General features: G+C 49.0%; 1 protein-coding gene and 1 non-coding gene across 4 annotated transcripts; one reads left to right on the top strand and one right to left on the bottom strand.

Moving 5' to 3' along the window:
* Positions 1 to 1173: 1173 nt before the first annotated feature.
* Positions 1174 to 23584, bottom strand: LACTBL1 (lactamase beta like 1). 3 transcript variants are annotated; one of them, XM_064678709.1, is made up of 9 exons: positions 22869 to 23584; positions 21782 to 22042; positions 20911 to 20998; positions 16742 to 16886; positions 14808 to 14917; positions 11615 to 11772; positions 9532 to 9779; positions 6130 to 6235; positions 1174 to 3479 (listed from the first exon to the last, which is right to left on the bottom strand). In XM_064678709.1, exons 3-9 carry the CDS (start codon positions 20929 to 20931, stop codon positions 2501 to 2503), a joined length of 1767 nt encoding a protein of 588 aa, XP_064534779.1. In that variant the 5' UTR covers positions 20932 to 20998; positions 21782 to 22042; positions 22869 to 23584; the 3' UTR covers positions 1174 to 2500. The 3 variants fall into 3 exon arrangements, with proteins under 3 accessions (XP_064534779.1, XP_064534781.1, XP_064534780.1); XM_064678711.1 differs by lacking the exon at positions 21782 to 22042; XM_064678710.1 differs by lacking the exon at positions 22869 to 23584 and having other exon boundaries at positions 21782 to 22829.
* TRNAN-GUU (transfer RNA asparagine (anticodon GUU)) lies at positions 10713 to 10786 on the top strand. The gene has a single exon. It is a non-coding gene; the product is annotated as a tRNA-Asn (tRNA).
* Positions 23585 to 23785: the final 201 nt, after the last annotated feature.

Raw genomic sequence — 23785 nt, 5'->3', positions numbered from 1 at the left:
ACAAAATCACGTCCTGGAGCCCAGAAAGCTCAGGTGTGTCAGGTGTGTCATGGCAGTGGAGGCACCTCCCCAGGAAATCCACCACAGTACAACACCCCCAGGGCAGGACCAGGCAGGACAAGAGGCATTTGCAAACTTTTTATTGCTGTTGCTACAGCCCAGGTGAAACACTTGAACATATAAGGTTGTACAAGGTACAGAGTCCAGGGGAAGCCAACACAGCAGCGGCCCTGTAAGGCAAGGTTTCCATGATTCCATGTGCTGATCAGGGAAGTGGAATTGTCTGGGAAAAGGCAGGGAACTGAGTTTGTGAATCAAGGATTTCTGGGCTTTCAGTGATGGCCTCTCTACTGCAAACTGAAGCTGAGGAGCAGCACACAGAGTGAGAACACTGAGACAACCAGAGAGAGGGGAGGCAGGTGTATCATCCCCTCTGAGACATGTCCACCTCCAAGACTCTGTGTGGACAAACAGCAGGAGGATGTTGCCCTGCAAGAGGATCCACACCAGTTATGGTGTGGGAGGACACACACTGGAGGGTGTCTGATTGTGCACAACCTTTTGGGTAGGGCACCTTTTGCACCATTTCCATGCTCCTCAGCTATTACCACACTCTGCAGTTGGATATTCCCTTTCAGGTGGTCAGAGCTGTCTTGCCCTGACCCTCTGCTTTGCTTTCTGTTAAGGGCTGCAATCACAGTATCCCTTAAATGTGGAGGGGCACTGAGGAGCCAGGACTCCACATTTGGGGGGACTTGTCCTGTCTTGCACTTGTGCCTGACACTGTTCCAGCCACAGGGACGTGCTGTTGGCCACTAACAACATGGAATCATTGGTTCACCAGGGTTGGGAAAGACCTCCAAGATCACTGAGTCCAACCACCAATCCAGCACTGTCACGTTCACCGCTAGAACACGGCCCCAAGTGCCACACCCACACATTCACTGAACACCTCCAGGGATGGGGACTCCACCACTGCCCTGGGCAGCCTGTTCCAATCCCTGACCACCCTTCCCATGAAGAAATGTTCTGGTTTTCCACCTTAAACTGCTGTTTCCTTTTGTTCTGTCCCTTGTTCCCTGGGAGCAGAGCCCGACCCCCCCCCCGGCTCCCCCCTCCTGCCAGGGGGTTGCAGAGCCAGAAGGTCCCCCCTGAGCCTCCTTTTCTCCAGGCTGAGCCCCCCCAGCTCCCTCAGCTCTCCTGCTGCTCCAGCCCCTTCCCAAGCTCTGTTCCCTTCTCTGGACATGCTCCAGCCCCTCAATGTCCTTCTTGTTGTGAGAGACCCAGAACTGAACTGTGAGGGGCCTCAGCAGTGCCCAGCACAGGGACAGGCACTGCCCTGGCCCTGCTGCCACACAATGGCTGGTACAGCCCAGGTGCCATTGCCCTTCTTGCCCACCTGGGCACACCTGGGCTCATGTTCAGCCACCATCAAACAGCACCTCCAAGTCCTTTTCTGCCCAGGCAGGTTTCCAGACCCTTTTCCTCAAGCCTGGAGCATTGCCTGGGGTTGTTGTGACCTGGATCCCCTGTTTCACCTGCCTTGGCCTTGAGTGGGCACAGGAAAGGAGAAGAAAATGCACCTGTGGCTTTGCAGTTGCAGGTGCTCCTGTCCTCAGTGCAGGGCTGCCCAGGATGACGTCCTTTCCCTCAGCATCTTCACTCACACCTGGGGACATTTGCAAACAGACACCCTGCCCAAAACACCCAGAAAGATTCCCACACCTTCCTGTGGTTAAACATCACACACCCTTTCCTGAACACTGAGACAGTCACAGGCCTGAGTCCAGCTGGAATGTCCCAGCTTATGTTCATGTGGCCCTGCCCACAAGAGTGAGCTTCTATTTCTCTGCTGAAGTGCTACAACATCCTTGCTGTGACCACCACTTCTGTAGAAATCCATGGAGCCAAGACCACATTGTTCTCTGCTCTTTTCACAGTTTCCTCCTTGTGACCTGGAGAAAAAAAGGATCCCAGGGGTCCCAAGCAGGGCCTGGGATCAGGAGTGGGGCCTTTTTTTAGCACATCAGGCTTTTGGCAAACCCAGGTAAGGGATCTTGCTCGTGGTAGATGGGCTCCTGAAAAGCTGTGGAAAAACCCCTGGACTGAAGAAGAGACATTTTCTGAGAGACACAGGGCATTTCCAGCCTTTGATGATACCAGTTGATAAACACAATGGTCATCAAACAGACAACGAAAGTGTGGACACTTCAGTGCTCAGCTTTGTTTTTATGGCATCCAAACACAATCCCCTCAGCACATTCCCACCTCTTTTTTATGTTCTGCAGGCATCTCCAGCTGGCCTGTTGTGCTTTTTGGGGGACTGCCAGCCATTAAAGCCATGTTGGAAGCGGGAAGTCATTTTAGGAGTATTTGTTTGGCAAAAGAGCCATTTGCCACCACCTTTCCCTTTTAAGTGGCTTCCACGGAGGCGACCAGAGTGTGGTAAGACACAGATTTGAAGCCACCTCCCAGAAGAGGTGAGGGGGGCAGGGGGTGCTTAGCTGTAGAACACGGGCTTGTGGAGCACACGCACCACATTGTAGGTGTTCAACCCCGGGGCGTCGAAGCCAGGAGACAAACCCTTGCGGTCAAAGGGGTAAAAGTTAAAGAGCTGCCCATTTTGGGTCTCCAGGGAGATGGAGGCAGAGCCCAGGTGCAGGACACAGGGGAACTCCTTATCAAAAACAACTTGGAATACACGATCCTCCAGGTGGTGGAGCTTGATTGTCCGATACTTCTCGGGGATTAGCTCTTCTACATGAGGCCCAAACTGCTGCATGATCAGCACCCCACCAATGCCAACTTTGATCTCATAGAAAGTCAGGTTGGAGTAGGTGTAGTAGCCAACATAAGGGATGGGGTTTGGAGGGGGGACCACGCTCTTCTCTGCCTCCCTGAAAGCCGTTTCCATGGCCGGAATGAGATACTCATAAGTCTGAGTCACAACATCCCCACCCTGAGGCCTGGGCCCTGACATGAGCACGATGAAGCTCAGGTGGAGCTTGGGGATAAGAGAGAAGGTGGCTGAGTAGCCATCGAGGTCCCCATCCTTCCTGATGACATCGTAGCCCAGCTGCTCGTTGATCTCCCAGGGCGTGCCGGTCTTGTTGGCAAAGTAGTCGCTGGAGCACTTGAGCAGTGGGGTCAGCATGGTCTTCACCGTGTCAGGCTCCAGGAGCCGGCGGTGGTAGGTGCCCAAGAAGACCATGGCCAGCTTGGCCAGGTCGGCGGCCGTGGAGTACATCTGCCCAGAGGGTCTGTACCAGCCCAGGTCGTAGAGCGGGGCGGGCTGGCGGCTGCCGTAGAAGCCCACGGCCATCTGGGAGCGGACGGGCGGCGTGAGGTCGAAGCCCGTGTCCTCCATGCCCAGCCGGTCCAGGACGTGCTCCGAGATCCAGCGCTGGTACTGCCCGTCGGCCCCGTGCTCGGCCAGCACGTGGGCCAGCAGGGAGAAGGCCAGGTTGCTGTAGTGGCACCTGGGAAGGAGGAGGAGGAATATCTCGGGATCAGCTTTGCCCAGTGGGGATGGGACAAAACGGGGGTTGTGTCTGTTTGTGTAGGGGGTACTGACATTTCAGGGAATGATGTGCTAAAGAGAGAGGAGAGATGAAGGAGACCTCCTCACTCTCTACAACTCCCTGACAGGAGGGGGGAGCCAGGTGAGGGTTGGTGTCTTTTCCCAGGCAACCATCAGCAAGACAAGAGGGCTGGGTCTGCAGCTGTGCCAGGGGAGGTTTAGGTTGGATATCAGGAAGAATTTCTTTGCAGAGAGGGTGCTCAGCCATTGGAATGGGCTGCCCAGGGAAGTGGTGGATTCTCCATCCCTGGAGATTTTTAAAAAGAGACTGGATGTGGCATCAGTGCCATGGGCTGGGAACCACAGCAGAAGTGGATCAAGGGTTGGACTTGATGATCTTGGAGGTCCCTTCCAACCCAGCTGATTCTGTGATTCTATGAGAGACAGGGAGCCAGTGTGGATGTGGATATGAAAAAATAGTGGCTATGTGTCATTTAGGGAAGGTTCACATTTTATGGAATGACACGGTAAAAAAAGATGAAGGAGAGACAGGGATACAACGTGGATATGGATATGGGCATGGAAAAACAATGGCTGTGACTCTCATTTAGGGGAAAAAGCACATTTTATGAAATCACATGCTCAGAAGAGAGGAGAGATGAAGGAGAGACAGAGAAAAGCTCTGTGTTGTTTCCTTGTTGTTAAATCAAGAAAGAGAAATATTTTACAGCAACATCAGCAGAGTTCTATAACTCTGATGCACAGAAAGACCTGGGGATGGAACAGGAACACTCCTGTATATTTGCATACCTTCACTTATTGTTTGTAACAGTTCACAAAGAACACATCCATTCTTTTCAAGAGCAAATGGAGAGTTCCAGGTGTTTGCTTAGAGGTCTCAAAATCCCAGGTAAGCCTCTTTGGGGATTGACTCTGGTATAATCACTTAAACACCTAAGCGACCTTAAGATGGTAAAAGCACTTAAAGAGCACTTAAAAGCCCACAAAGCAGCAACCAGCACTGTGGAGGCATTAAAGAAGTGCTTCAGTCTTTAATATCCATCAAGTGATTTAAGTCTTTATGCTTGAATGGAGTTTAATGGCATGAAGACATGAATGAGCAAGTTTTTTTAAATACATTTTCAAAATTAATTGTATTTTCAGCTTGGTTGTTTGGTTGTTTTTTTTTTCAACTGTGTTTTTTTTTCAACTGTTGTTTTTTTTTTCATCTGACTGAGGCCTGTTTAGGTCATAAATTTGGTACCACTTCAACCTTTTCCAGCCCATCTGGCTGAATAAAAGCATGATGAGCATATGTATTTATTACCCTAAGAATAAATACATTCTGGATCTAAAATTTTATGTCTGAAATGGAGCTGAACTTCAACACAGAAAAATACATTAAAATGTCTGTGTCAATAAATGGGAACTTCCCTTGGGAAGCATGTCCAGGAACAGGGAGAAAGTTAAAACTATCAACATTAAGTTGATATTTATTAAGTTATTCAGATGTTATGAGACTGTGAGGGGATGTCCCTGTGTATCTTCATGGGGAGCACAATATAAAGACACCAATAAAGATAATACCAATAAAGATATAAAAATATCAAAGAAAATTATGGTATTTAAGTCTTAAAATCCTTTAAGGAATATCTGTTGTAGCCTCCTACATGATATGGGAGAGAATTAACAGCAGTGAAGGAACCTCTGAGCTTTCCTCCTCCATGGCCATGGTAGATCCTCAGCCATCCTGGGCAAATTATTTCAGGATTTCACTTTGCAGACTTGGAAAAAATGTTGCCAAGTTAGTTGTAATCCCTTCTCTCACCTGATGTTCACTGGATGCTGTTTAAGGAAGTGTGGAAGTGTCCAAGGTTGGATGGAGATTGAAGCAATCTGGTCTAGTGGAAGGGGGGTGGAACAAGATGATCTTTAAGGTCCCTTCCAACCCAAACCATCCCGGGATTCTGGGATTTCATGATATTTTTGAGTGTTTGCAACTCAGGTAATGGACTTTTAACAGGCCACAGAAATTGCAAAAAGCATTCACAGACCTTACAGATAATTTAGAGACATACAAGTGACTACAGACACGATTTTAACTGAAATCTGTGATGCTTTAAACAGTTTAAATTAACATTTCCACTACAGAAAACCTGCATTTAAGGCTTATTGGACCCAACTATGGCACTTTAACTTGCCTCATCTAGACTTAAAAAATGAAAAACAGATTTACAGAATATTCTGGGTTGGAAGGGACCCACAAAGGTCATCAAGTCAGTTCCAGCCTCAGACAGGTGTGTGGGGAGGTGGCTGAACCTGCCTTTGGGAAGGTTTATCCATTGGTCATGGAGGCTCCAGGTGGGGCTAAGAGTGAAGAACACACTCCTAAAAGCTCCTAAAATTAATCCATCTGATGTGCTAAAGAGAGGAGAGATGAGGATACAATGTGGATATGGATATGAGAAAATAGTGGCTGTGTCTCTTATTTAGGGGAAAATTCACATTTTGTGGAATGACATGGTAAAGAGAGGGGAGGGATGAAGGAGAGACAGGGATACAGTGTGAATGTGGATGTGGCTGAAAGCCCATAAATGAATCCATCTGACCTGGTTCCTGGGTCAGCCACCAGCACATCATCCTTGAGGAGAGCCAGGGCGTCCTGCGTGGTGCCCTTCCACAGCAGGCTGGTGGATCTCAGCCTCCTGGGCAGACCTGGGCCAGGGAAAAGAGATTCATTCCAGAGGAAGCACGGGAATGCTGAGGCTGGTGAGGAGGGAACAGCAGCCGAGGCAGTCGCAAAGTGGAAGCAGCAAAGAGGGACTCGTGTGCTTTGGGGACACAAGGACCTGTCCCCAGCACACTGCAGGACCCCCCAGCCTGGGTGGTGTGAGTCCTACCCAGCACGAACTCGGGGTGCTACAGCTCAGTGAAAGACCTCCATGAATGATCCATAACCTCCTGTACCCCCAGGGTGTTTTGGCTTGTTGGGTCTTGGGGAAATCCCTGCCCATGTTCCCACGGGACTCCATTCCCGTGACCACAAAGGTGTGTGACAGCCCCTTTTACCAGGATTTCATCTTCACATCTCACTTTGGAGGGCTTGAACTTCTCTAAATGGCTCCAAGCTTAGCCTAAAGTATTTTTGTCTTCCCCCCCGGCCCATCTTTAGCAACATTTATTCAAGGGTTCTGAATGTAGGAAAAAACAAAATTCTTTTCGCTGAATGTAGAAAATACTAAGGGGTTTTCTTAACTTTTAGTTCCACACTGAGCATGGATTCCCTAAAATCTTTTGGCCAGTTATTTTTAAATTGCCCCAGATGCTCTGAACAAATTCTGTGGCTCTCCATGTCCAGAACTTGGATTACACCTGGAGTGGAGTCCTTGTGGCTGTTTCCAGCTCACTTTGATGTAGAAGTGAGGAGGAAATTGGGAAGTGTTTGTGACAGAAAAGCAACTTGTAATAGTCTGCTCAGTGATCATGGGCTTAATCACAGAACTATGGAATTGTTAATGTTGGAAAATCCCTCTAAGATGGAGTCCAACCATCAGCCCAGCACCAATCACCACCATGCCCACCACTAAACCATGTCCTCAGTGCCCCATCCAAACGTTGTTTGAACACTTCCAGGGATGGAGTGTGCCCTGGGCACACTCTTCCAGTGTTTTTCAAACCTTCCTGTGAAAATCCTTTTCCTAAAACCCAGTCTAAACCTTCCTTGGTGCAATGTGAGGCCTTTTCCTCTCCTCCTGGATCCTGGTAAAGCTGAAGGAGGCCCCACTCTTCTGGAGCAGCAACTCTTGCTTTTCTTGGTTGGCCTGACCTTGGGATTTGAGCTGGAATGAGAGCACTGTTTGTGCTCCTGCTCTGTGGTTGTTTGTGCAGCTGAATGACCAGGTAAGTGATGCACTGATCATCTTCCAGCTCCTCCAGCTCCTTCATTTTCTACTTGCTGCAAAGACAAGGTTGGACCGCTGGGAGAGTTCCCCAGAGTCCTGACAGCAGTGCAATATCTCTCCTGAGGTTCATTAGGAATGATAAACCAGAGGATGTGTGGGCATAATATAACCCACAGTCATTGATTTATAGCCCATGGGCTGCTAATTGATGTGACAAGCACACTGTTAATAATTTACAATCTCATCCCATTCTGTCATTCAGATGTGTTTGAAAATCCTGGGCTTAACAAGCTGGAGCTTTCCCCCAGCAATGTGCTGAGTGCTGAGGAGAAAAACCTTTGGAGTTCCTTTTGTAATGTGCAATGGAGAAGAGCCCAGATAATGAGAATCTATTAGAGATCACTTTCCACTGGAAGAATTCAGATGAAAACCACTTTACAATGTGTCGTGCAGCGGCTTTGATCCTGGTGCCAAGCAGAACCTATTCCTTTTTGGGGTTTTGACAGACAGCAAATGCAATGTGGGACCTCAACATTCAATTGATTTGCAGCTGGGATTTTGAAACTGTGCTTTTGCTTCTACTAAATTGTCAGGGTCTGAGGTAGTTGGTGTGTCCTGCTGGTGTGGTCTGGGAAATTTGGGCCAAATTCTAAAAAAAAAAAAGGCATAGGAACACAAAAGGAGCTGAGCAAGGGCACAAATCCAGGCAGTGATGGAGCAATGGAGAGGCTGCACAGCACAAGTGCCCAGGTGCACTTTTGACATGTGCTTCTCACAACATTTCTAGGGTGCACTTCACACCTCACTGGGTGACAGGAGCAGCCAGAGCAGCTCCAGACACTCCTGAGAGTCAGAGGGGACTGGGCAGGGTGGGTAATTCCTGGGGACAACATGTGGGCAGAGCCAGACCCTGCCTGCAGGGAAAGGGGCTGGGCAAGGATGTGGCCATTGGCCACTTTGGGCTGTTTGTGGGTCTGTTTCCAGATTTCATCCACATCATTCCATTTTTGGGGAGCCCTTATTTTGATACTGGTTTGCTCCAGGGGATGCTGTGCCCCATCCTGCAATTTGCCTACCTGCTGTTTTGATCTTGGCTCCTAATTTTAGGGCATTTATTCCAACCTGGAACAATGCAGAGGCTACAGAGATTAACCAAAACACCACACAAGACACCAGCACAGTCTCTTTGGCCATTTTAAATTTTGGAATCTCTCAATCAAGTATTAGCAGCTTTATTTCGGAGAAAGGTTAAAGTTCTGAATCCCATGAGCTCCTTCTACCTTAATGTAACAGTTACCCAGTTCTGAAGCAGCAGCACATTAATACTTCTCTGCCAACAAGTGCAGAGCCATGAATAGCTCAGGAATCCCAGCTCAGGAGCCACACTGGCAGCTAAATTTAGCTCATCAATCAAGGTCTTTCTATTCAAAGCAAAGAGGTTTGGTGCCTCTTTGACCTCCAACTCTACATCTCAGAAAAAACAGAGCACTCTGGGCTGGAGCACAAGGCACTGTTATGCAATAAGAGCCTGGTTTTAGGATATTTCAGGAACAAGATGGTGGAATGCACCAGGAATAAAATATTGTGGGGTGTTGGGATATTTGGGGAATAAAATACTAGGCTGTGGTGGTAACATAATGATGGGATAAAATATGACAGGAATAAAATATTGGGATATGTGACACGTAGAACCTTGTGATATGATGGAACTTAATGTTGGGATATGATGGGAATGTTGGGAACATGCTGCAAATAAAGAATTGGGATATGTGAGGAACAGAACACTGGGAATGAAACGCTGGTGTGTGTGTTAAATCCAACCCTGGGATACCTGTGGTACCAAATTGTGAGGAATCTGAATCACTTTCAAGGGGAAAAACAACTCCCCAGCCCACGGGGCAGGTCGGCCCCTTTCCTGGCAGGTGGCCTGGAACAAGAGTTTCCTCTCAGCACTCCAGGAAGCTGCTCCCAGGAATCCTGCTGACCTCTGGGAAGGGCACAGGGCAGGGGCCATACCGGGAAACACCTTCTCAGCAGCCTTTTGTACCCCTGGGGTTTAGGCTGCTGTGTCTGTGGGCTCTGAGGTGGCCCAGAGCAGGGCTGTCTCACCTGAGAGCTGGCTGGCCATCCTGCGCAGGGTGACGGGCGATGGCTTCGCTGGCATCGAGCCCTTCTCCAGAAACACCAGCCCATCTGCTGTGTACCTCTGCTCCGAGTCCTTCAGCCTTCCCAGGGGGTTCTTGATAACAAAGTTCTGGGCATAACGCTCCAAGGGGTCATCCAGAGACGTGACCTTGCCTTCCTCCCACATCTTGTACAGCATGATGGTGGGGAAGATCTTGGAGACGCTGGCAATTCTGTCAACGGGCAAACAGGCAGAGAAATCAAACTTTAAGAAGCTCATGAATCAAGAGGAAGGATGGTACATGAGATCACTGTAGCTTTCACGGCACCAAGGCTGCCAGAGCTCAAGGAGTGCTTGATCACCCAAGATGATCCTCTGGGGCACAGGGGGTGACTCCTGGGGATGGGTCTGTGCAGGGCTGAGGGTTGGACTGGATGATCCTTTTGGGTCCCTTCAAACTCAGCATATTCTGTGATTCTGTGACACCTCTGCCTGTTCTGAAGGGAAGGGTTAAAATATAGGTAAGAAGCTTGAATTAATAGCCTTAAATCTGAACCTTTATCAACTGACAACCTCTGTGCTCAGCAGTGCAGTGGCTGCAGATCTTTTCCTAGTCACTTAGGATTCATAAAATTACCTATTTTGTAAATGATTGGTTAGTAAATACCATAAAGGGAGGGCAGGCACTGAGCTCTGCTCTGTGAGGGTCAGGGACAGGGCACCAGGGAATGACCTGGAGTTGGGTCAGGGCAGGTTTAGGTTCTCAGGAAAAGGATCTCAGGAAAAGGTTCTTCCCCCAGAGGGTATTTGGGCACTACCCAGGCTGCCCAGGGCAGTGGGCACAGCCCCAAGGCTACCAGAGCTCCAGGAGGGTTTGGTTGATCCTCTGGGGCACAGGGGTGACTCTTGGGGATGGTCCTGTGCAGGACTGAGGGTTGGACTGGATGCCCCTGATGGGTCCCTCCCAGCTCAGCACATTCCGTGATTTTGGCGACAAAAACTTACTGGTAGTTTATTGGAATTTTACAGTTAAAATCACAGAATTACAGAATCCTTTAGGGTGGAAAAGACCTCTAAGATCATCAGGCCTCACCATTTACCCGGGGCCACCCCTAAACCTCATCCCCAAATGCCAGACTGGCACATTTGGAGGTGCCTCCAGCCTGTCCCTGTGGTGTAACCGGGCAGCGCGCTCGGCTGTTAACTGAGAGGTTGGTGGTTCGAGCCCACCCAGGGACGTGGGTCTGATCCCAGGGGTTGGAACTACACCTTTAATGCCCCTTCCAACCCAAACCATCCAATGGGTCTGGTAGAAAAATAGCAGCAGGTCATTTTATCCCATATTACCGATGGGGAAGAAACAGATGATCTGAAACTTTCCAAAACTGTCTATTCTGACAACAAAACTGACTGTCAGAGTGCAGCCCATGTGTCTCATAGATAGCACAGGTAGAATTCACTGAAAACAGATCTTTAAATGAAAATCCTTATTTTTTTTTTGGTTTTAGCACACACTAAGAGCTTGATTCTATATTCGCCTAAAAAATAACAGCCAATATGACACTGGGAGGATGAATAAGTGTACAGGTCTATTTTATGTGTAGTAGAAACTCTCCCCAAACCCCAATTTTTTTCCTAGGCTGAAATTTATATTATTATTGTTATTATTGTTATTATTATTATTGCTTTAATTAATATTTTAACCCTCTGGCCCTTTCTCCTCTCTGTTCTCTTTTTTCTGTATCTGTGCCAGTTCTCAGCCTTCAGATTTGCACCCTAGGCCTCCTCAAAATATGGAGCCACTCCTATGAATGTTTTCAAGCTCTTCAGGATGGTAATTTAAAATATTATCAGATCAAATTAAGAAAAAAAATCAATAAATACATCCTAAGTAACTCAAACCACCAGCAAGTGACAATTGCTGAAGCATCATCTCACAAAGTTTCAAGAGAGGTTCGTGCTCCCTGCAGGAGCCACGGGACAGTGGCTGTTTCCTGACTCCCTGCCTGTGCCAGGGTTCCATCCATCTGCCTTTTCCTGGCTCTCTGCCTGTGCCAGGGCTCTCACCTGTAAATGGTGTATTCGTTGGGCACGGCCGAGGAGGGGTCGGAGATGTTCTTCTTCCCAAAGTTCCCTGTCCAGAGCACTGTGTCGTTGTAGATGACGATGGCAGACATGGCTGGCAGCCCTGAGCTGTGCATCTTCTGCCTGAGCATCAAATCCACCTGCAGAACGAGGAGAGACCAGGAATTCCCGACTGAAAGCTCTTATAATGCATCCAGTCTGTGCCAGACCACCAGCCTTCCTCACTCCTGAGCACTCCAGAGGGGTTCTATGAAATGTATTTTGTCAAAAGAAAATATTTTAACTGTTTAACAGTTTCTTAGAATTGCTTATGTTGAATTATCCAGTGTCTTCCTTTCGGTCTACGTGTCAAAGAACCTGTTGCTCATCCTTCTAATATTTAAGATTAAAACCAAATGCCAACATGCAATAACTGTAAATTCTTCCTTTTTAAATTGTACCCTGCACATCTGTTCTCTGCACCAGTATTTTAGGGTCAAAGATGTACAAGAAGTCGACTTTTCAAATATCCCATGAGACTTTTCACTCCATGAAACACCTTTGAGCTCAGGCTCCTGTTAAACTGCAACCTGAGGAACAACACAGCAACCAAAGGGCTGTGATTGCCCTTTGCTGCCTGTTGTGCCAGGGCTGTGGAGGTCTCACAACACAGCTGTGCTCCACCCACCTCCTGCAGGCAGAACACACTGATCTTGCCCTTTGGTGGCTTTTTCAAAGCTGTGTCATCACCTTGCATATGTTCTCATTTGGTTGAGACATAAGAAATTCCTTTCCAGGCCCAGTATTTGGGGCAAGAAAGGCCAAGCTGAGCCATGTCCTCAGGGTCTCTTCCCTGGGTAGACTGGTGAGATGCACTGACAGCAGTGGAAGCATCCAACCTGTGCCAAGTCCTTCTGGCAGAGGTTCTTTGCCCTCTGCTCCTCGTGTACCAGTGGCCCATCTGGGAACACCAGCAGCTCCTGACAATGGAGTGGTCTCAAGGGGACCATGGAGAGGGACTTTTTATAAGGCCATGCAGTGATAGGACTGGGGGAATGGCCTTAAGCTGAAGGAGGCAAGGTTAGATGGGAATCCTTCCCTGTGAGGGTGGGGAGGCCCTGGCACAGGGTGCCCAGAGAAGCTGTGGCTGCCCCATCACAAGGCCAGGTTGGACGTGGCTTGGAGCCACCTGGTCTAGTGGAAGGTGTCCCTGCCCATGGCAGGGGGTGGGATGAGTTGGTCTTTAAGGTCCCTACCAACCCAAACCGTTCTGGAATTCTATGATTCATTCAACAATCATGGCCCACCTTAGGGTTTTCTTAGAGAGTGACAAACAGACCTGCCTGGGCCTGCAGAAAGTTGACAGAAGTACGTGATGCTCTTCAAGACTTGAGTGTCATTGGCTCTGATACTTTGGATTTGGTCACTAGCAAAGCTCTTCTGAGGAAAACATGGACCTTTCTGCTAAACAGAACTATTTACCATTAGAAGAGAAATCTTTCCTTAATCCTCATGCATGACTGAAGGTCGCTCTCCCATTTCAAGCTGCCATGGGCTGGGAAAAGGTCCTCCCCTGTGTGCAATATAACAGCATCTGGCACTGCCCAGATTCCCAGTTCCAAGTGCTGGCCTGGCACTGGATGGTGACTTGTCTCAGGTACTGCAAGACCTTCAGTGTGTGTTTGTGTCCACAGGCTTAGGCAGAACCTGAGGGCCTCTGAAGATACACTTTGAAGGTGCTCATTCCTAAGTCCCCTTCAAACACCTCTGTCTTCCATTGTTGAAGTTCCCTGTGCCTTATTCAGGCTGCAAAATGGGAATGTTTTCACCAGCCTCTTCAAAGAAGTGCTTGGACACTTCATTTCCCAAGAGTGCAAAAGAGGAGATTGGATGACTCTGTGGTGGACACTCAATGTTCTGCACATCCCTCACCTCTCTGACTAATCCTAATTGAACAGTAAAACACTCTGCAGCAACTCCAGAGACAGGCAGAGACTTCCTAAGAGTGGCTGTGAAGTGCTGGGAATTGAAATTCCGTGTGGATACAGTGCTGTGTGTGCAGGAGAACAGCCCTGAGCACACCCACCCACACACGGGCTGAGAGCTGCTCCTGGGCTCCCAGCAACAAAACCTGGGGGCTCTGGTGGCTGCTCCTGGGAAAGCACCTGCTCAGTGCCTTAAGGTCAATCAGATGGGAAGGGTTATTAGAGAAGTAGCACAAAATAAAACAGGAAAGCCATTTTTTCATTGTAAATTCACTTGCATCGTGAATATTGTAGTCAGTGCTGAATTCCTGCTGCCTGTGAGAAAGAAAAGATGGAAGGGAACGGGATAAGGGGTATAGAAAATCAGGAGTGTCCTGTCCTGATGGTCCAGACAGTCCAGGCAGTGCTGCAGTGTTTCCTAGAGCCTGTCAGAAGTTCAGTCAGTGCTGAAATGTCAAAGACACTTTATGACTCCCAGGGAATCTTGATGTGACATCACACCAAGGGAATATTGATGGAACATCACACCAGGGGTATCCCAATGGTACATCATCCAACCTCCTCTTTTGCACTCCTGGGAAATGAAGTATCCAGGCACTTCTTTGAAGAGGCTGGTGAAAACATTCCCATTTTGCAGCCTGAATAAGGCACAGGGAACTTCAACAACGGAAGACAGAGGTGTTTGAAGGGGGCTTAGGAATGAGCACCTTCAAAGTGTATCTTCATTCAGATGCAGGTCTTCTACCTCTTTCCCTTCCCCTCCACTCCCTCCCTTGAACCTACAAGTAGCTTTGTACTTCTTAAACTGTGGCATGGGGAAAGCCAGCAAAGCAAGAAAATAAGGAATTGGCAGTCACTGATAAAAAGGAACTAGTTACACAAATCAACTACTTTCCAGGATACATAATAGACCGGATGCCAGGAGCCATCATTTTGTGCTGATAAAAGCTCACCAGACCTTCCAATGGACAAGTGATCATGTTTCTCCATCACAACTTGCCCTGTGGGTGAGAGAACTGCTTGTTGACCTGTCCTGAATGTTCACTGAAGGAGCTTCATACACCCACTTCTGGGTTCATGTGTTCTCCACCTTCTCGATTCCCCATATTCTTCCCAGAGATGCTCAGGGGCAAAATACACATTCCCCCCTCTACCCCTGCAGGAGAGCAGCCATGAGCTGTGCCTCCTTCTGTCCCCTTATCCCCCCAGACCTTCTCCAAGGCATCCTTCAGGATGGGGATGGGGTGGTCCAGCGGCACCGGCTCAGGGTAGCGGGGACACATCTGCACAGCTTCTGATCTCACTTCCATCACAGAGGGGCCTGGAAAACATTGCAGGGGGAGCACAAGTGACTTCAACAGACACACTGACAAGGTTTAATCTCACCCACCAGTCACCACGAGATTTCTAGTGCTGTCCAAAGCTGAAGGACACTTCTGCACAGGAAAGGGATAATCCTGAGTTGTGTTTGTCTCACACAGAATAGGACTTGCAGGATCACCATGTTCTGTCATCACTTATTCCAGCATAGGATGGACTTCAATTGACTCTTAAACCTGGAAGAGTAAAGGACTGGGACTACAGTCCCACCTGACAGTGGGTTTAACCCCCATGGAAGTGCCCTGCCCATGTCTGGAGGAAAGTCTGAGTTGGGGTTCAGGAGAACAGTGTTGGCCCTTGCATTTTGTAACCTCAGAAATGGGTACTGAAGTGAAGTGTGAGTGTCCCCTGAGCTCCAGCACTGTCACAACAGCTGAAAGGTTGCACACCTTCTGTGTTAGTTGTCCCCTGAATTCCCTGCATCCTGCCTGTGCCACAGAAACAGCTGGAATTTTTGTGGCGAGCAAAGCTCTTTAAACTCACTGAGAGATGGGAACTGTCTCACTTGGAGGCACTGTTTTTCCAGCTGATCCCAAGGTGTTCATAAACACAGCTCCTCTGCTCTGTGAGCTGCAAACAGATGCTTCTCTGTGTTCTTGCTTAGTAGGTGAACATGAGGCATCAGAACTAGAGATGAGGGGAGAAATGACACTAGGAAATCTTGGAGATGCATGGTATGGACACACAGAGAGCCCACAGGCAGCCTGGTACTCTGTGACAAAAATGTAGGGTCTGAAATGTTTTCCAGACCTTGGTCTGTGAAATACCTCTGAATTCACCATGAATTTTAAGTCACCTTTGGGCTACTTAAAACTCTGATTTAAACCTTTAATATTTAATCCTTGCACATACAGTGCCTTGGGACTATTGGTTGAGTTTTCTATAATCAATAGAGGAGGTAACAGAGCTGCTCCAAGGGCTGGAGTCCCTCTGCTCTGGAGACAGACTGGGAGGGCTGGGGGGATTCACCCAGAGAAGGAAAATTCCAGGGAGACCTGAGAGCCCCTTCCAGGGCCTAAAGGGGCTCCAAAAGAACTGGGGAGGGACTTGGGACAAGGGATGGGGTGACAGGACAAGGGGGAATGGATTCAGACTGCCAGAAGGCAGAAACAGATGGGATATTGGGAAGGAAATGTTGGGAAGGAAATGAGGGTGGTTTGGCCCTGGCACAGGTTGCCCAGAGAAGCTGTGGCTGCCCCATCCCTGGAAGTGTCCAAGGCCAGGTTGGACAGGGCTTGGAGCAACCTGGGATGGCAGAAGGTGTCCCTGCCCATGGCAGGGGGTGGCACTGGATGCACTTTAAGGTCCCTTCCAACCCAAACCAGTCTGGGATTCTGTGATTCTACAAATTCAAGTGTGAACCAAGGGCTTAAGCCAGTTCAAAGGTCTAAGATTAGGGGAACAGCAAAGGAAGCACTTAGCAAGGTGTAAAAGAAACCTGTTCTAAGCTGGAGTGACTTTTACAACACAGAAAAGGTAAAGAATGTAAAATCAAATGTCTCCTTGGTGTATCAGTTAACCAAAGATGAGCAGCAGAAGTAATGGGGCTTCTCTGGACACCAGCAGAGTTATGTGGTCCTCCATCAACCCAGTGTTCACCTCCTCTGTGTCCTTGCACCAGCAAGGAGGAAGAAATTTATGTGTTGTCTGGAGAAATTTGTGTGTTTGGGGAAATGCTCTTTGGGGGAAAATGGGGAGAAAGGGTTTTATTAGTGTCCCAAATTTCTATGCCAAACCATGAGCAAGGTTCAAGTCGAGTACTCACCAGGTTCCACCTTGGGGAGGTTGTACTGCCACAGGAAGCAGCCTGTCATTGCCACAGACAGCAGGAAGAGGAAGACAACCAACACATGGATCCACTTCACCTCCATGGCAGGGAGTTTGAGGAAGCTCCGGCTGCTGGGAGCCTTCTGCAAACAGAAAAGGGGTCAGAGAGAGAGAAGACACCTCTCCTGCATTTCAGCTGGTGAGAGAGGCCCCATGCACCAGAGAATAAAGCTGCTGAAGGGACAGGGATTGATTTGAGCCCCCTGGACCAGTGGAAGGTGTCCCTACCCATGGCAGGGGTGGAATGAGATGAGTTTTAAGGTCCTTTCCAACCCAAACCAGTCTGGGATTCTGGAATAATTTCAGCACCAGAGCTGGGCACACCAGCCTGTGTTGGGATAACTGGAACCAGAGATGACTTCTTGCCTTTCAGTGGGGTTTGTAATTCTTACCTTGTGGGTTCTTGTAGAAGAACACAACCACTCCTTCTGCCTTCCCCCTCCCTGCAGGTTAACACCCATCAGACAGGATTCTCAGATACTGTTCTCAGTTCCACCCTTCTCAACCATCAGGACTTATTCCTGGATATCTCTCCAGTCCCTTTTTTCCCAGAGTCAGCATCTGTTCATGGCAGCCACCAGCTAGATCATCTGAGCAGATCCAGCTTTTCTAGATGAATGATGGAATTTTTTCCCCATTTGCTGCCCTCACCCTTCTCTGTTGTGCCTGTGAATCCCATCCTATCACACACCATCTGCAAGCTTGGCGTTTACAGATGCCACGTTTTGGGAAACTGGCTGATATTTTGAGTGTGTGCAGCTCTCACAACACTGGAGAGCATCCAGGTTGGGAACAGAACTAGATAAATGTGGAAGAAAAACAAGGAACAGATGACAAATGAGGAGGTGCCTGAGCCTGGGCTGTGCTCCTTCACTGCCTGCAGGAGGTCAGGAGGGTGCTTTTGAAAGTTTGGCAATTAATGATACAAAACATATGGGCTGCCATTTGCATCCAATATGGTCCACATTCCAAAGCTGTTTCAGGTTGTCTGGACTCACTTGTAGGATAGACAGATAGAAATATTCCCTTTAGATTTCCACACAGCCCTTTTCTTTTCCCTTTTTTTTTTTTTTTTTTGAGATGCAGGAGGGCTCAGGCAAAAGCTTCTGCAAATCAGGTGAGCCTTGTCAGTCCCAGCCAGGGAATTTCAGACTCCCACACGGCTCTGTGGCCCAGGAAGGATCCAGCTGCCTTTTCCAGCCCCTGCTGAAACTCCAGGTTGCACTTCCTGCACAATAACAGGAACATATCTTAGTTCTTTCTAAAGCTTTTGGGCCTGTTCAGACATTCCCACGGGAATTTCTGAAGGCAGGTTCTTCCATTACACCATTAAAACTTCAAGGGTGGCTCAAGACCACGCAGGTACCTGCAGCCCACCCCAGCCTGAGCCTGCCAGAGCACACGAGGCCCATATTCCACTCTGGGATGTTTTTCTAAACAGGGCAATGCCATTTTAGCACCAAACCCATTTTTGTTTGGATGTCCCAACCTCCTGAAGTGCCTTAGTAGGTCGGAGAGCACACTGCCCCAGGAGGAGCCTGTGTGTTGAGATCTCTTTAATCCCCCCTCCTGTTTGTTCAGTGTAGGCTGAAGGATGTCACCTAGAGCTGTTTTCCTGCAGCAAGGAGAGCCACAGGGCCCTCTTTGCCCTGCAGTGCTCATGGGATGACTTTTTTTGGGTTCAGTCCCATCAGAATAACGTGTTTCCCCCACCTATTTTCTCTGTTTTTCTGCCTCTTCCCTTGTTTCACTGAGAAACCCTGATTTCTGGGTCCCCCAGAGCAAAGGAAATACATTTTCTGGTATATTCCTCATGTCACAGATTCCAGACTCCCTGGATCACTAACTGAGGACCCAAAGATACCAACACTGAGCTCATCCTTTAGTCCAAACATCCTTCAGTCCAACCTCCCCTTTACCTCTTGTGGATCATGAGTGCCCTGAATGGCTCTTTTTTATTTTCTGCCCTATAATTTAGTAGGAATGCAAAGAAACCCTGACAATGCCATGGACTAGAGACATGGATCTGTAGCCAGTTGTAGTTGGCTTCCCATCAAACCCCACAGCAGAAAAGCTCCCAGAAGAAAGAAAAAAATGGAATAGCAAAAGCTATATAAAAAAATATATATATTTTACATATATCACAGATAAACAATTAAGGTACTATGTACATAGGAATACAGGAACCCCAAACAGTCCCCAAAAGGGAAAGAGGGGAAGGGAAAAGAAAAAAAGTGACAGAAACAAAACAGGTATGCACAATTGAAAAACCCAGTAACCAGCAAAATAAAGAACTGGCAATAAAGAACCAGTTCCCTTGAGAAAAGCAGGACAACCAGGCCCAGCCCAGCACTTTCCCCTCAGGAACCTACTGTTCCCAACCCTACTGTTCCCAACCTCTCTGGAAGAGAAGAGAAGAGAAGAGAAGAGAAGAGAAGAGAAGAGAAGAGAAGAGAAGAGAAGAGAAGAGAAGAGAAGAGAAGAGAAGAGAAGAGAAGAGAAGAGAAGAGAAGAGAAGAGAAGAGAAGAGAAGAGAAGAGAAGAGAAGAGAAGAGAAGAGAAGAGAAGAGAAGAGAAGAAGAGAAGAGAAGAGAAGAGAAGAGAAGAGAAGAGAAGAGAAGAGAAGAGAAGAGAAGAGAAGAGAAGAGAAGAGAAGAGAAGAGAAGAGAAGAGAAGAGAAGAGAAGAGAAGAGAAGAGAAGAGAAGAGAAGAAGAGAAGAGAAGAGAAGAGAAGAGAAGAGAAGAGAAGAGAAGAGAAGAGAAGGGAGGTCTCCCTGACCACCTTACATATAACTCAGTTTGTGTAAAGAATAACATGGAATACTTCTTGGTCACTTCCCTAGTTCCTTCCCAGTTACAAGCTGGTCTCCAGGAAGGCCTGGACTGAAACTATCACAGGATCTCTCCTTTATTGATGGGACACCAGATATCCAAAAATGTGAGAGATATTCATCCCCTCTCAGGAGATGCTCTACCCTCTAAACCACCTTTCAGAAAAAACACCACTGTTTCCCAGTACCTGGGAGGGTGTGAGGGAAGCAGATGGATAAATCCCTATAAACAGACTCCTCACACCTCCCACTCCAGGGCCTGTCTGGTCTCACCTCCTTCTGGGCTGATTTTATGCTGCTCAGTGACCGTCTCTGCTCGCACACAAACACAGCAGAGGGGGGTGAGGGGGGGCTTCCAAGCACTTAAACACATGCAAATAAATGCAAATACATGCAGAACGAGCTCACGCAGCTCCCCAGGGGGGGAGGTTGTCAGCATGATACATTTTTTCCCCCCGAGCTTTGAAAAATTAGGATGGGGAGGGGTAAATATTTGGGATTCCCATGGGCCACCCAGGTGTGCTGTCCACCACCGAGGACCAGTCGGTCCAGGAACATCCCAACACCGGTCAGGGAGAGGCAGAAGACCCCCAGCCCCCTCACATACCAGCGGCAGGAGCGTCTCAGTCCCAAAGGCTGTTGTCCCACGTCCAGGGGTCTGAGGAACACAGCGACCCTACTCCACCCCGGGCAGGGGGGAGGATGGAGTCCCACCATCCCCTAAATTCACCCGCGGGTCACTGCAGGTGCCGCTTCCCAAAAATCCCGCTCCGAGCCTCCCCGTCCATCGGAGCCATCCAAGCCCTCCCGGTGGTGCTGCCGAACACCCCCGGGCAGGGGGATTAAGGGACGGGGGGGTTGGAATGGGGACATCGCACACAGAACGGCGTTTGCACTCAGGAAAGTGCCCGAGGGATTGGATGTTAATTCTCCCTAATGCTCCTGGGCCATGTGTGTGAATCGCGGCTGAAACCAAGAGGGCTTCACCACCTATTTATAGCGCTCTCATCTCCTCCTGACACAGGAGCACGAGGCGATTAAGCGGCAGAGGGACGGTCCCCGGGAGGCTCCGGGGCCGGGCTGCTCGGGGAGGGCAGCTGGGCAGATAAACCCGGAGTTCAGGCGCTCTCCGGGCTTAATCCTGAGCAGCCTCCTGGAGTTTCCCCGAAGGGACAGACAAGGGAGTCATTCCCAGCTCACCAGGCACAAGTGGGATTTCTTTCCCTTTAGCTCTGGAGGATGGTGGAGGGTGGGATCTGTGCGAGGGGAGCCTTACCCGCAGCTGTAACCCCTCCATGGCTGCTCAGGACTCTCTTCTCATCCCCCGGGCTGCCTGTTTGCACAAATAAAAGGCTCATAAACCCCTGTAATGAAGAGAAAGCAACAGTTAGTGCAGGAAAAAAGCAGAGTCAGATCAAGGAGGGAAGTCCAGGGTAACAAAGCCCAGCTCAGGTCAGCAGAACAGCAGGGAGGGACTGGTTTTGACAGGGAGATGGGGGTTGGAATAATGTGATTTTCCAGCCCAAATCACAGTAACCATGTGAGGTAGATCCTCAGTAACACCTTCCATGTCTCTCCCTCTGGTTTGGCAGCACCTTGTGTTTACCCTCAAAGAATCACTTGACTCTTTGGGTGATTTGAGGGCCATTCCCAGCTCTCTAAGGGCTCAGCTTCAGAAATTGTCTCTTCCTTCCCCCTTCAAAGAACCACTTGACTCCTGGACTCCCTTGGGGCCATTCCCATCTCCCTGAGGGCACTGCCCAGTCCCATAAGGAGGTGTCCCCTGTCCCCCCAGGCTGGGCAGTATGGTGTGGCACAGACTTCTCATTTCCAGGGCCATCCTCACCCCACCTCCAAACACAAGGTACTGGAGCTTTGAGACCTTCAGGACTGCCACATTTTCACTGTGCCTGCTCCACATGGTCCTTCCAGCCCCCCCTTTCCCTCTTCACCACCTTGCTCCCCCTTCACAGCCAGCAACACCCCCCTTACACTTGGGACTCACAGACACAGCTGAGGAACTGTGTGACAGGTTTGGAAGTGCCAAGATAATGGCACTACCACCACCTTTCCCATAAAACCTCCCTCATCTCGCTACCTGACAGAGGCAGTTCAATCACCAACCCTCCCTAAAAAAGAGCTCTTACCAGCCTTGCTGCTCCCTTCCGGCTTCCAGCTGATGAATTTGGGGCTGTCCTGCAGCTGCAGATGTTGAGAGCAGATGAAGCACTAATCCAACAGCCTCTCTGAGCACAGATTAATCGGCCAGGCCTCACCCCTCTGCAGCATCTGGCCAGGGATGCAGCCAAAGGAAGGATTGCTGGTGATTTCCTGGCTCCAGCAGCAGAGCAGAGTTGAAAATGGGGAGCTGGGGGGCTGAGGTGTGGGTGTCCATAACACCCTGTGAGCTGGAAATGTTAACCATGGGCTGTCACAGCATGGCAGATACATCAGAAACGCTCCCCAAAGAGGAGGGCATGGCCATGCCCTCACTTATGCCCCAAATCCAGGGGGATTCTGCACCTCAGTGCCATCCTCTGGCCTTCCTCAGATCTTGCCAGGTACAGGTACCCTCCCCATACCACCCCTTCATTTCAGCATCTCCAGGAGTGGCCCAGAATCTGAGAGTGCCCAAAACACTCTGGTGGAGCCTGTGCCCCTGAGCTGTGCCCAAATTTTGGTGAGTGGGGCTGCAGATGACCTCCTCACTAATTAGTGTAGATCAAGCTCCTCATAGGTTTGTTGCCCCTCATTTCTGGGAACTCCCCTTTCCTTCCAACATTCTCTAGGGTGGTCCTGTGCCCAATTATCCCATAATACCAATAATCCATTTGTCCTGGGAACACAGTCTTTAGCTGATGTGTAAAGTGAATCTGTGCTGGTTGAATGTCCCTCAAAGGTCTGCCAGGGCTCCATCTCTAGCTGTAAATGGCTAATCTTCTCCACAGGAAATATTTGTGTGCTTTCTTGATAGACTTGCTGCGCCAAAGATTTCTCTCCAATTTTGTGTTACCTCAGTCAAGGGCATCTCTTTCTCTGTGCTGGCTCCATTTCCCATCATTTTCAGGTACTAAGAGGGATTTGAATCCTGTTCTACGTGTGCCTTGTGCTGAGCAGGCACATTGGGAAGCAAATTGCAGCAGGAGAGGGACTAAAACCCACCCCAACATAGAGAAGGACTTAAACCCACTACAGGATTTTCACCAAATCTGCTCCTGGAATTTTAACACTCACCCTTCAGTGCTTCCCATTCCAGAGGTCCCATGTGAACTCACACATTGCTGGCAATGGATGTTTGCAGATCCAGTGGTGGTGGTTTGGGGTCACCAAACTGTTAAAGAAATTTATTCTCCCTGCAGCAGAGTCTCAGATAGCCCATTCCAGAGGGAAAAAAAATTAATATTTGAGTGCTCCAGCAATAGAAACAACTTGAGCTGGTGCCTTCAAACAGGGACTGGAGCAAAGAGATCCCTGATTTTCTGCCCTTACAGTCTCTGCATGTGCTTTTCACACACCTCTTGGTCCAATGGGGATTTTTGGTCTGGAGTCTCCTAACACCTTCTTGGATTCCCTCCCTGTGTCCACACAGATATTGACTTCTCTTATCTTGTGGGTTTGCAGCTTTGCTGGTGGCTGGAGCCTTCTTGTCTCCTGCTCTGTGCTGGTAGAGCATGGGAAATCCAAACGTCCCTGATTCAGGGTAAGCACTACTTAGCAACAACCCAAACACGAGTGTGTTCTCAGCATCACTCTCATACTGCATCCAAGACACAGCCTGCACCAGCTACCAGAAAAATCACTGAGGAAATGAACTGTATTCCAACCAAAGGCACATCTGGGTGAAAGTTCAGAGCTTGTGACCTAAGGCTCCAGCAAATCCAGCTACTCATGCTCAGCAAGGAAAGCCAAGAAAGCAGCCTGGTAAATCACACAGTAGTGTAACTCTAAGTGACTTATTCTTATTTAAAACTTACTTATTAAGCCAAGCAAGTAATATTTCTCAACCCTCTCCTTGCACTGGCTCAGTGTCCCAGTTTAGAGAAACCTCAGAACGTGGCAGAAGGGGTGGGAAGAAGATATTGTGGTTCTCCAGGCAGCCTCTCCCTCCTGGGCTGCTCCCCCAGAGCATCCCCCTGGCCCAGGGAGCCTCA

Source organism: Pseudopipra pipra, chromosome 22 (genome assembly GCF_036250125.1).
Source record: "Pseudopipra pipra isolate bDixPip1 chromosome 22, bDixPip1.hap1, whole genome shotgun sequence".
NCBI lineage: Eukaryota > Metazoa > Chordata > Aves > Passeriformes > Pipridae > Pseudopipra > Pseudopipra pipra.
This window is presented reverse-complemented; position numbering and strand designations above follow the sequence as displayed.